A 12,308-nucleotide genomic window follows, 5' to 3' on the forward strand; every position below is an offset into this window, starting at 1 on the left:
CCGTTAGCCTGCCTTTGAATGTTTTCCTAGCCGAGGTGGCCGAGGGCCCCAGAGGAGAGGCTTGCTGGAGATTAGACGGGAGCGAGCAGAGCTGGGGAGTGGCCTTTACCAAGCTTTTACCAGGAGCCGGGCTCTGTGCTCGATTGGGGAAATGTAAAGGCAAAAACAAGCAATCCCTGTCCTCACAGAGCTGCTCCTTCGCTTGAGATCATGTGAGTGACTGAGGAGTGGCCGGCGAATTGTGCTGTGAGGAAGGCTTGGGAGGGAGAGGTTGCCAAGTCTCCTTCCAGGGGGTTGGCAGTGCTACAGCCAGATGCCATTGCCACCCAGGAAGGCCAGAGAGAGGTTGGGGATCCTGTCCTGACCCAGGGCTGGGTGTCTGCCTGAGGATTCTGGACATCTAGAGGGTCAGTGTATCAGCCCGAAAGTAGCCCAGAGCAGGGGTAATTTTGGGGGCCAGGACTGGCTGAAATGAGACTTTGGTTTAAAAAAGCAAGAGATTTTGGAGAGATAGGATGATACGAGGGGGTGTAGTTCAGGTGTGGTACCCAAATCCTAATAAAACTTGGGTTCCAGGACCTAGGCAGGGCCAGTTTCCAGCCTGTCCCTGGTTCTCTCACCTCCCAAAGTGAGGGGGGGATGTATCAGAGGGGGCCACAGAGGGTCACACCGAAGGTGGTGTTGGACAGTGTCTGCCTCAGGCCTGCCATGACGGAGGTGCTCTTGGAGTCAGGCGGAGCAGAAAGGTCAGGACCAGCTCAGATCTTGGTTGGTCAATTAAGGTACAAAGCACTAAAGAGGTGCCACAGGGCCCTCCTGTTTGCATTCTAGGGATACCTCTGAGATCTAGTAGGAAAGAAGCTTTAACCCATGGGTCCAGCCCTGGAGGGGCAGGGGGGCAGACAGTGTGGACAGGGTTGGGGCACAGCCAGAAGGAGGCTGTAATGTCTGCTAGGTGCCAAGGGAAGGTTATAGATGGGGGGGACAAGCCCTCGGCTTGCTCTGTCCTTAATGTATCTGTTGAATGAATGAAGGGCCTACTAAGATTTGAGCAGAAACATAAGGGAAGGGGAATAATGGGAAGGAAACTTGGGGTGTGTGTGTGTGCAGATTGTCCTAAGGGCCATTAGTACAGCAGACTTTGAATGTCATCGTAGGTGTCTGCGGTTTATTGAGTATGGAATACATTCAGCTTAGCACTGGAAAGGCTATTTGGAAAATATACTCGGAGCTAAATGGCTGCTGAGGGAGATCCCTTCCTCCGCTGATGTCTGGGATTCTGCGAGATGGGGTGCAGTGAGGTGACTGGGTCAGACTCCTGTATTAGGAAGATAATTTTACTAGTCTGGATGGGATGGATCACAGGGATGGATGCTGGAGAGCTGGGAATTGTCACCGAATATCAATTATTGGAAGGGATTGTGAATCCAGGGCTCTTCATTCAGGAAACTGAAGGCAGAGAGAGTAGGATGGCAAATAAGTGGCAGGTCTGAGGCTGAAGCTCAGAGGTTCTGAACTTCAAGCCGGTGTAGTTTTTGGCATAGGTTAGAGGTGAAAGGTGATTAAGTGAAGGTCAGCAGGAGGACAGGCAGACCAGGGAGGCAGATAAAAGATTCAGCAGAGAGAGAATCGACAGGATTTCATTCAACTCGAATAACATTTATTAATTACCTATTAATAAGTCCCTGTGGAGGCCTTACCCTCCTAAGGGGCTTGAGAGCAGTTGAGACATACACAGAAACTGAGAAATAACTTAGAAAATGATTAAATGGATCAGGAGGGATCATTCAGAGGAAAGATGGCAATTCAGAGGGAAGGTCGTCTCTGTGAGAGGCATCGTGTTATGGTGGTGATGGCTAAGCTTTAAGAGACTTGGAAGAAGCTTGAATGTGCTGGGGAGGCCAGTATGGTTGGGGTAGAACATGCACAAAGTAGGATACCACCAGATAAAGTTGAGAAGTTCAGTTGGTGCCAAATAGTGGCAGCAACAAGCATTTATTAAGTGCCTATTATGTAGCAAGCTTTGTGCCAGGTCTTTGAGGATACAATATAAAAAATAAACAATTTCCTTATGTTCTAATGGAGAAAGCCTGGAACAGCAAGTGGAAGAAAATCTGTTTATTGGAGAACCATAAAGGATTTTGAGCACAGGACTGACATGCTGAGACTTGAATATTTAGTGGAATATGGCAGCTTGTGAGGGATGAATTGGAGAAGAGCCTGAAGGCAGAGGCCAGGTAGAAGGCTGCTGCAATATTGAAAAGAGGTAAAAAATAGAGGTCCTGGCACCTGATTGGATTTGGGAAATGTGGAGGCAGGAAGGAGCGAAGGTCAGCCAAGCAGCACTTTGGCTAAACACCTGTTCTGTGTGCCAGAAACAAAAGCACATCGGCTTTGCTGCTCTCATGTAGTGAGACCGTTACCTGAGGGAGGCCGCTGCCTTGGCCCTTGGGCCTTGGGAGCTAGTTGTGCCTGGAAGGAAGCCAGAAGCTTGTGCTGAGGTGAGTAAGAACACATTACCTGAGCAGCGGCCTAGCAGGGGACTTCAGGCCCGGACCCAGTGGTGCCTCCTGGACAGCTGCCAGTTACCTCTGGGCCTTGTGTTGCCTTGACATCGGTGTGCTTTCGGAAGAGTAAGACAAGCTCCTGCCCATAGGGAGCTTACAGGCTGCTGGGAAATAAGGCTGATAGAAAATTGAAAGAGCTCATTGAACCAAGGCCCTCGTTTCAGAGGAACAACTGACACTCAGAAGTTAAAACTTGCTTAAGGTGACACAGGGAGCAAACAGGATCTGAGAGGCAAAGCCGGGTCTTTCTCCAACCTGGTAATACGGCAGTTCAGACATAAGGCCCATGCGGAGCTCAGAGCACACTGTACTCACATGCTTGTGCACACACACACAGACACACAGACACATACACACACACACAGTGTCCAGTCTCCTTCCGCTTTGGTGTCTGTCTCAGAGTCTGGCCTCAGTTTCTCTGACTGTAGTTGGAGGCTGGGCCAGAGGAGGCTCAGGTTCCCCACTCCTCAGGGTCCTGAAGCTTCAAAGAGAAGATCTCTTCAGTCCCTAACCTAATTCACGCCCTCACCCCTTCCACGTTCCCCGATTCTGGCCTCATCTCCCTCCCAGCCCGTGGCCAAACTCTGCTTCCTCCATCTGCTAAACTCTCTGTCTTGATCTGTGGGTTGAGATAAGGGTTCCTGGGAGCAAACTGAGGGTTGGGATGGGAAGAAGACTCCCTCCAGCCCCTGAAAGTCCTCCCTCCCCCAGAAACCCGTGAGGACCGAACCAAGCGCCTTTTCCGACATTATACTGTGGGCTCTTATGACAGTCTCACCTCACACAGGTATGGAGCTGGGATGGGGAGGGGGCTAGAAGGGAGGGGGAAGGGGAGGTGACCCTTTGGAGAGGGGAGGTGGAAGAATGGGGGTTGGGGGCCGAGATTCTTATTCCCCTCCCCCCTGCATTTGATCACACTCTCCACCTTTCTGCTCCCCATGAAACCCACGTGGATGGACAGACATCTCTCATAGGACAGAGGCACACCAAGGTCTCTCTCCCACATTGTCCACTGGGGGCAGTCACAAGTTGGGGAGGGAGTTAGGGCCTGGGAGGGCCTGAGCTAAGAAAGCTCCCCCTTCCCCCTTCCCTTCCTTCCCTCCCCCAGTGACTACGTCATTGAGGACAAGGTGGCTGTCCTGCAGAAGCGAGAGCAGGAGGGTTTTGGCTTTGTCCTTCGAGGAGCCAAAGGTAACTAAATGGGGGAGCCATGGAGACAGTGGGAAAGGGAAAGGCCTGATGTGGTAGAAGTGGGAAAGAGAAGGGCATTAATGGGGAAAGAGAAAACTCTCATGGAAGAGACAGAAGTACAGGTGCAGGTTAAGGGGCAGGAGGAGTGGGGAGCAAACACGAATAAAGGCAGGGACAGGGTTTTTAGGAAGGGGAGCCCAGAGGGGACCAGGGGACATATATAGAAGGGAGGGGTCTCAGATGGGGTAGGAGTAGTAGACTAGAGGTAGAAGAGGTTTGGGGCTGGTGGGATGTGGTGCTGGGACACCATCAGGCTGATTCTACCCCCAGATTGGTGACTCTGGGACTTGAGGCACTTTCTTACAGGCAGGTCCCATCATGCTCCTTCATGTCCCCAAAGTTACCTTCAAAGTGACCACTCAGAAGGAACCTCCAAGCCCAGTTTTGGAGCTAGTCCCAAGTCTTTCTTTCCCTTTCTGACAGAAGGAGGAAACTGGGGTTTTCTAAAGGTTTTTATTCCTAATGAAAAGGGGGTTGGTGTGTGGGTAGGGAAAGGAGATCCTTGTTCACATGGGATAGGACCAGAGGCCCCCAAAGTCCTCTTCCAGCTAGGGGCTCCTGGGATATTAGTATCAGACGGAGCTGGAGCCAATGGATGTAAGGTCAGAGATAGTCCCAGATCATGGGCTGTCAGGGCCACGTCCCTGGCACTTGAGAGGCCCTGACTCTGCTTGGGTTTCCCCGATCCCTTGCCCTTTCTGAGCTGGAGCACAACTAAAGAGATCAGCCCTAATCTTAGTTGTTCTCATGCAGATATAGAAGGCTGTGGGTCAGGACTGTGGGTCTCAGTATCTCCTTCCTCCTCCAATAAATTCTATTTATTCCTAACAATAAGGGAGAAGGCTAATGTGGAGGGTATAGTGGTAGATTCTCTGCCTCTGTGAGTCTCAAATAAAGGTTGGGGGCAGTTAGATGGTAGAGTGGGATAGAGTCAAGTGGACCTGAATTCAAATCCGGCCTCAGACACTTTCTAGCTGTGTGACCCTGGGCAAGTCACTTAACCCCAATTGCCTCACATACACACAAAAAGAAAAAAAAAACATAAAGGTTGGATGCCCATTTGGGCAGGGGAGGTTCCATTCACATAAAGCTCATAGAGCTAGAGCTGGAAGAGGCCCTGGAGGCAAAGTCTTACCCTTTTATTTTACAGAAGAGAAAACTGAGGAACAGCGATGTTAAAGGACTTATAAGATCATAGGAGCATAGATTTAAAGTTGGAAAATCTTAAAGATCATCAAGTAAATACCCCTCATTTTGCAGATGAGAATAGTAATACCCAGAGAAATAAAGTATTTTACTTAGAGTCACACAGGTAGGTGGTTAGGTGGTGCAGTGGTTAGAGCCCTGGTCTGGGTATCAGGTGAGGAACAGTGATATTAAGTGACTTATAAGATCATAGGATCATCGATTTCGAGTTGGAAAACCTTAAAGATCACTGTCTATGCCCTTCATTTTGCAGATGAGAAGAGTATTACCCAGAGAAACAAAGTATCTTACTTTACAGTTAATAAGTATTAGGTAGGTGCAATGGTTAGAGCACTGGACTGAGTGTCAGGAAGATCTGAATTCAAAGTGTCTTACTTAAAGTCACACAGTTAATAAGTATTAAGTAGGTGATTAGATAGTGCAGTGGTTAGAGCACTGGGCTGGGTGTGAGGAAGATCTGAATTTAAATTCAGCCTTAGTCACTTGAGCAAGGTATTTAGCCTTTATTTGCCTCAGTTCCTCATCTGTAAAATGGGGGCATACTGAAGAAGGACATGGCCAACCACTTTAGTATCTTTGCCAAAAAAAACAGAACAAAACAAAACAAAAAAAAAAAAAACTGCCATGGACATAAGTCCACGGGGTCACATTGAGTCAGACATGACTGAACAATGATTCTAATTCAGGTCCTCCTGAACTAGGTTTAGTACACTTCTCCTGGGGTGCTCATACAGTGACCACCTTGACCATCCCTTCCAATTGTGGGATTCTCCCGTTGGACCCCTTCTACACTTAGTCTTGTGGGTGGTTCTGCTGCTGACACCTGCCTTGAACCCTGGAGAGGGCAGCAGACTTTTCTCCCACTTTGGCAAGGAAAGGGCTTTCTCTCCAAAGGTCTCCATGTGACATGGGGTGGAAGGTGTTAGTTAAGAAATTGAAGTAAACCACAAAGAAATATAAAAAAGGGGCACTGTTTCTGAAGTAGACCTGCCTTCTATCCAGCCTTTGATACTTAGTACCCATGAAACCTTGGGCAAGCAGCAACTTCATGGGACCTGAATTTTGTCCTCTGTAAACTAGTGGAGCTGCCTTGATGACCTTTCCAGCCCTAGATCCTTTAAACTCTTTACCAGTTTTATCCTTGTAAAGTGAAGAGATTGGACTCCATGGCCTGGGGCATCCTTTCCTGTACCAGCTTGGAGATTCTGATTGGGCACTTCCCAGGCTGAGCTGACTCCAGGAGCTGCCCCATCCTTTGGGACAAAGTAGCCAGCTTGCCCTCTCCTCCTTCCATCAGCTCCCCTGGTGCTTCCTTTCCCTTTTCCCTTGTTCCTCAACTAAAAACTTTGGAGAATGGATGGCTACAATGTAGCTGGCTGCAGGGTAACTGACTACAGTGTAGCCGACTTCAGGGTAACTAGATACAATGTATCCAGCTACGGGTTGACTGGCTACAATGTAGCTGACCACAGGGTAACTAGAAACAATGTATCTGGTGACAAAAGGTGACTGGTTACAGTGTATCTCACTGCAGGATGACCAGATACAATGTATCCGGCTACAGGGTGACTAGCTACAATGTAGCTGGCTGCAGGTTGATTGGCTACATTGTAACCAGCTGGGAGCTTCCTGTGCTTCCCTCCTGCTGGGAAGAGATCTTTGAGATGGTCCTTTCTTGCTCAGGAAACCTGAGAAAGAACTCTTAACTGGTCTCCCTCTCCTCCCCCCAAAGAAGAAGATCATTGTGAGGGGCTTCTGGGAGGGAAAGGCACTTTGTGGGGGAGTGGAGGAGTAAAGAGTGATAGGGGCGCCTGCCATCTCCTTATCTGTCCCCGGCTCCGATCCATGATTCTGGATCCCTATACTCTGAACTCTTGTATCACACTTACTGTATTTCCCTTTCTATTTCTGCTTACAAGGCCCTGTCTTTCCTTAGCCCCGTTTCCTTTCCTCCAGACCCATGTTGTCCTCTTCCCTCACCATATTTCTTTCCTCCCACCTGGCACCTCTCTGGGATCTCTTCCTCAACAGCATTCCTCCTCCCCTCTCCAGTCTTTCTCCCAGATTCCTTTCTTTCTCCTCTCTTTTTTGCATGTCTCCCCTCTCCCTGAGCCAATTGGAATGGCAGTTTCTTAAGGACAGAGCCTATCTCACTTTTCCCTTTGTGTCTCTAATGCCTCCGGGCACACTGTAGGCACTTAATACATGCTTATTGATTGATTGAATGGTTGACTGACCCCCTGCTTCCTTGATCCTCCTCTCTCTACTTTCCCCCCTTATTTCTCCCTCTCCCCCACGTGTCTCTTCTTTGTATCTCCCTACAGCAGAGACCCCCATTGAAGAATTCACACCAACCCCAGCCTTCCCTGCTCTCCAGTACTTAGAATCTGTAGATTATGAGGGTGTGGCCTGGAGGGCAGGACTCCGGACTGGAGACTTTCTTATTGAGGTAAGTTTTTGTATCCCCCCACCCCAACCCCTAGCCCTGTGCCCTAGATTGAGCAATACTACATCTATTTGGCACTTACTGTGTGCAAAGCCCAGGCTGGGGGTTAAGGAGAGACTGAGATACCAAGAGACCCGGTCCTTACTCTCAAGGAGTTCACAGCCCATCAGGGGGACAGGCCACGTGTGCACATCACTGTGGACATCAGGGCCCAGCCCCGGGACATTTCTTAATTTGAACTGGGAACTGGATTTGGAATATGAGGACTTGGAAATCCAATCTCGGCTCTGTTACTTCCTGCCTTGTGACATTGGACAAGTCCAAATCTTTCCACTTCTGGGCAGCCTTAGTCTCCTCCTCTGCAGATGTCCCCTAAGGTCCTTTCCTGCTTGAGAACTTGTGATCTGATGAATTAAACTGAGCACAAAATGGAGCAACTGAAGTACAGAGGAGACTCAGGAAATAAGGGCTCCAGGGTCTTAGAGGAAGAAAGAACTGTTTTCTCTCTGACCCCTTTCATTCCTTCTCTGTCCTCCCTCCCTTGCATCCTTTCACCCTTGCCCTTCCTGGTCTTCAGCTCTCCCACCCCCTCTTCTGCTGTCCTTCTAGGCTTCCCCAAGTTATTATGCAACTGACCTTACCAACTCCTCCCACCACCATCCTAACCCTCTCTAAGTGCTGGGCACAGAAAGAAGCAATAGGCTCAGCAAGACCTGAGTTCAAAACCTGCCCTAGATACTTCCTAGCTATCCCCTAGGCAAGTCACCTAACTCTGTAAAATGGTTTTTAAAGAAAACACATACCTCATAAGGTGGTTGTGAGACTCACAGAAGACATTTGTAAAGCACTTCCGGAAATGCAAGCTATTATTGTTTTTAAGTCCTTCCTTAGTCCCCCTTGTCTTACCCAGCCCTTCCCATTCCTGGACTCATGTTACCCTAGGCTTAAAGGCTATCCCATTTCCCTGGCCCCATTTACCACTATCTCCCTTAGCCCTCACCTTCTCAGCCTACCCTGTCACAATCACTTTAGTGCTTCCCCAATCTTCCAAGACCATTAGCCTCATCCCCTGTGGCTACTTCCACTCTTGCCCGGCCCAAGCACATGTTCTAACCCAACCCTAGTCGTCCCTCCCTATTTTTGCCCTTCCCAGCCCCTCCCATCGTTACTCTGTCCTTCCCTTCCTCCCAGCTTCAGTAACTGGGTCATTTTAGACCATCCTTCCCCCCTCCCTCCCTCCTCAGCCCTTCCAAGGCCTTCTGTGTGACATAGTGGACAGAGTGTCGGGCTTTTAATCCAAAAGGCCTAGTTTCAAATGCTGTCTTTGAACTTACGAGCTGTATGAGCCCGGGCAAGTCACCACCTTTTTAAGCCTCTGTTTCTTCATTTGTCCAAGAAAAGAAAAGAGAGGAGAAGCTTTGACTAGATGGTGTTTAAGGTTTTATCCTACTTTTAAATCTATGATACTTTCCTTCCCAGCTCTTCCTTCTGGCCGGCCCCCTCTCCATCATGACTCTAGTCCACCCACTGCCCTTCTGTCCTGGATCCTCAAGCCCATGACCCTCTCCTCTTCTCCCTTCTGTGATTACCCTTGCCCCCCTTCCCCTAATTCCCCTTAGTCCTTGCCTCTCCTTAGCTCCCCTTTGCCATCATCTTGCTTTTCTCTCCACCCCCCCAAGCCCTCACAACCTAAGCAGATTCCTGGGAGGAGGAAGGAAGTGTTGAGGATTGATTCCTAGCTCCACCTCCTCTCCCCCAGGGATAGCAGGCCCCGGTTGGGAACTCCCCTGGGGTCAGATGCGCCCCTGAGGGCCTGCTCTCTGGCCTCCCAGATCAGTGCCAGGATGAGTGCTGATGGTCTTCCCTCGGTTGGCCCTTAGCCTCTCGTCTGAGACAGGATCTGGAGCACTCAGGGGGCTGGGGAAGGTCCAGGCCGAGCTCCAGGGTCAGAGAGGTCACTTCTTCTCGTCTTCCCTTCTTTGGGGTGAATCCATCCACAGGTGAATGGAGTAAATGTGGTGAAGGTTGGACATAAGCAGGTTGTAGCCTTGATCCGTCAGGGTGGAAACCGCCTGCTCATGAAGGTCGTGTCTGTGACGAGGAAACCCGAGGAAGAGGGGGCACGGCGGAGAGGTGAGGGGGACCTCAATGGAGAAAGTGGGGGGGGTGGAGGCCTGAGAGAGAAGTCGGGGGAGCCTAGAGGGCCAAAAATAGAGAAGGGAGGTGAGCGACTGAGAGCAGACAGCGAGGGGAACCTGGGGATGCTAAGCAGAGTGGGGGGCGAGGGAGGCTGAGAAAGCCGGGGGGAGGGGATGCTGGGGGACTGAGCAGAGAAGAGAGGGGTTTGGAGGGGGTGCGGAGCCGGGGGGTTTGAGAATAGAGGGAGAGCTACCAGGAGACTCGGGGAGCAGAGAGGGCTGAGCGCCTGGGGAGCTGGAAACAGATGAGGGGGCTGAGGTGGTCTGGCGGGGCTCTCTGGAGAGATGAGGCAGGAGAGAAGAAGACAAGGGGGCTGGCACTCCGTGTCTCCCAGTTTCTGTTCCTCCATGCCCTCTCCCTGTGTCCCCCCTTCTGGCGTCAGGCTCCCCGCCCTGGGGCGGAGGAATGGGGGGGGGGTAGGGAGTCTCCGGCAGTGGTGGCAGCTGCCTGGAGGCCTGCGTTGCCGTGGCAACAGTGAGCGTTGAAGCCACCGTATTGTTGGGGGGGGGGGAAGGGGAGGAGGCGGTACCTGAAGGGAAGAGGAGAAGCATTTGTTTAGCATCGCGCCGCAGCTCAGGGCCTGGAAGGCTTTCCGAGGGGCCCCTTGGCCCGGCCGACCATCCCTGAGCCCTGCGGAATTCCCCGTCCCCGGCTGCCTGGCCCCACCCCACCACCGAAGCTCCCGGTGGGCTGGGCCTGTGGCAGGCCGAAGGGAGGAGCCCTGGCCTCCTCCAGGGGCAGGTATAGGCCCTGCGGGATCTGTGAGCCGGGCCCTGCCCTCCACTGCAACCTCTGACCTCATGGTACCGGTGTGCCCTCTTCCCTGAACACCCAGCCTGTTCTGGCGCCCTCGGGCCCTCTCAGGCCAGGGCAATCAAGCCACCACTGCTCTCAGATGCACAGACCTTCCTTCCCGAGTCTTCTGGACTCCCCTGAACCCCACCCAAGCCCCTTGGGGTCCTTGACCCCTCTGGGCTTCTCTAGGCTTCAGGGTCCCCCCCCTCGGTCCCCTTCAGAGTGCCCCTCTCCCCCCTCCCTCCCGAGCCCCAGTCCCTCTGAACACCATGAAGAAGTTCGCCTCCAGCCGCAGCCTGAACAAGATCCTGGCTCAGTGTGACTCGTCCTCCCGCGAGTACGAGGAGATTCAGGCTGTGGAGCGCAAGTGGCATCTGCACCTGGCCACCCCTAGGCTCCTGCTGCTGGACAGGAAGTCCAAGTCGTCCCTCTTCCTTCCAGCCCCTCCGCCCCCCAAGAGGGCGCCCAGTACCACGTTGACTCTACGCTCCAAGTCCATGACTGCTGAGCTGGAGGAGCTGGGTGAGTGACGGTGGGGGCGGCACGGGGGGGAGCGTGGGGGTCCTGGGTCCCCTGGGGAAAGTGGGGTTGGAGATGGAGGTGGGTATGGACAGGCCGGGGAGGAGAGAGGAGCACGGGCCGGGGGAAGGGGCTAGATGTGGGGGAAAGGGAGGTTACTCAGGGGAATGTGAAGGGTGGATATCTGCATGGTAGGACAGCCTGGGGATGGGTGTTAAATGTGGGGATGGGGACGGAGCAGAAATGGGACTGGGACAGACTTGGGAAGGAGGGTGAATATGGAGACAAGGTCAGATCAGGAGTACGGCTCTGTGTAGAGAAAGACTCCGGGGATGAGAGTGAATATGAGGATAGGGATATATATAAGGGTGGGGGTGGCTACTGGGCAGGGACAGACAAGGGAACTGGGAATGGATGTCAGCGTTTGGGGGATAGATGCGGGGCCTGGGGCAGACCGAGAAGTGGTGGTAAATCTGTGCATAGGGATAGCCCAAGGGATGGGAGCAGATGGAGGGGTGGGATGGTTGGGACAGTCATGGAGCGCTGATGGCTAGAAGCCAGGGCCCGATGGGTGTAGGAAAAAGGACAGAACGAGGGATGGGAATGGTTAATAGACTGAGGCCGGGCAGGAAAACAAAGATGGAGGGGAGAGGCTAGGGATGGACAAAGCAGATAGAATGGCTGGAGCGTGAGGATGGATGTGGGGACCCAGGAGGAGTCCCTCCATCTGTGCGGCAGAAGTAGATGCTACGTGCAATATCACAGCTTAATTTAAGGACAACTTCCTAACACTTGGAGCTGTCCAGCACGGGATGGGCTGCCTCAGGAAGTGGCGACTTTCCTGTGTCTCCGAACTCATCCGTGAAGTTGTCATAGGATCATAGATTTAAAGCTGGAAGGAACCTTAAAGGTCATCGAGTTCAACCCCCTCATTTTATAGATGAGCAAACTGAGGCCCGTAGAGGAGGAGCTTGCCCAAAGTCGCACAGGTGCTCAATCAGCAGCCAGGACGCTATGCTTTGGACTAGGTTTGGGAGGTTTGGACTAGGGCATGTGGGAAGCTCCAGCTGCCGGCTCTGAGGCTTTGGGAGATTGGATGGGGGACGGACAGGCCAGGATTCAGGGAGGCTTGGGTCTACTCAAAGAGGACCGACCGAAGCCCAGAGACCGAGGCACGATGGGGAGGAATGCAACAGGAGCTCAAGCGCTCGATCTGGGCTCGGCCTCGGTGGGAGGCAGGGCTCAGCAGGAGGCCTATTTGGGAGAACAAGCGACAGGCGCATGTGAGTGGTGTCTCGGGGTGCTGAGCGTCCGTGTCCACGTCT

General features: G+C 52.3%; 1 protein-coding gene across 6 annotated transcripts in view; it reads left to right on the plus strand.

The window, feature by feature from the left end:
* Positions 1–12,308, plus strand: part of SHANK3 (SH3 and multiple ankyrin repeat domains 3) — a 72,672-nt gene that overhangs the window by 15,561 nt on the left and 44,803 nt on the right. For all 6 annotated transcript variants that reach the window (XM_031938637.1, XM_031938633.1, XM_031938634.1 and 3 more), the window contains 5 exons: positions 3,279–3,354; positions 3,676–3,758; positions 7,349–7,473; positions 9,471–9,603; positions 10,906–10,986. In XM_031938637.1, the coding sequence (XP_031794497.1) occupies positions 3,279–3,354; positions 3,676–3,758; positions 7,349–7,473; positions 9,471–9,603; positions 10,906–10,986 (498 nt within the window). The remainder of the gene's footprint in view (positions 1–3,278; positions 3,355–3,675; positions 3,759–7,348; positions 7,474–9,470; positions 9,604–10,905; positions 10,987–12,308) is intronic.

This window comes from Sarcophilus harrisii, chromosome 5 (assembly GCF_902635505.1).
Source record: "Sarcophilus harrisii chromosome 5, mSarHar1.11, whole genome shotgun sequence".
Classification (NCBI taxonomy): Eukaryota; Metazoa; Chordata; class Mammalia; order Dasyuromorphia; family Dasyuridae; genus Sarcophilus; species Sarcophilus harrisii.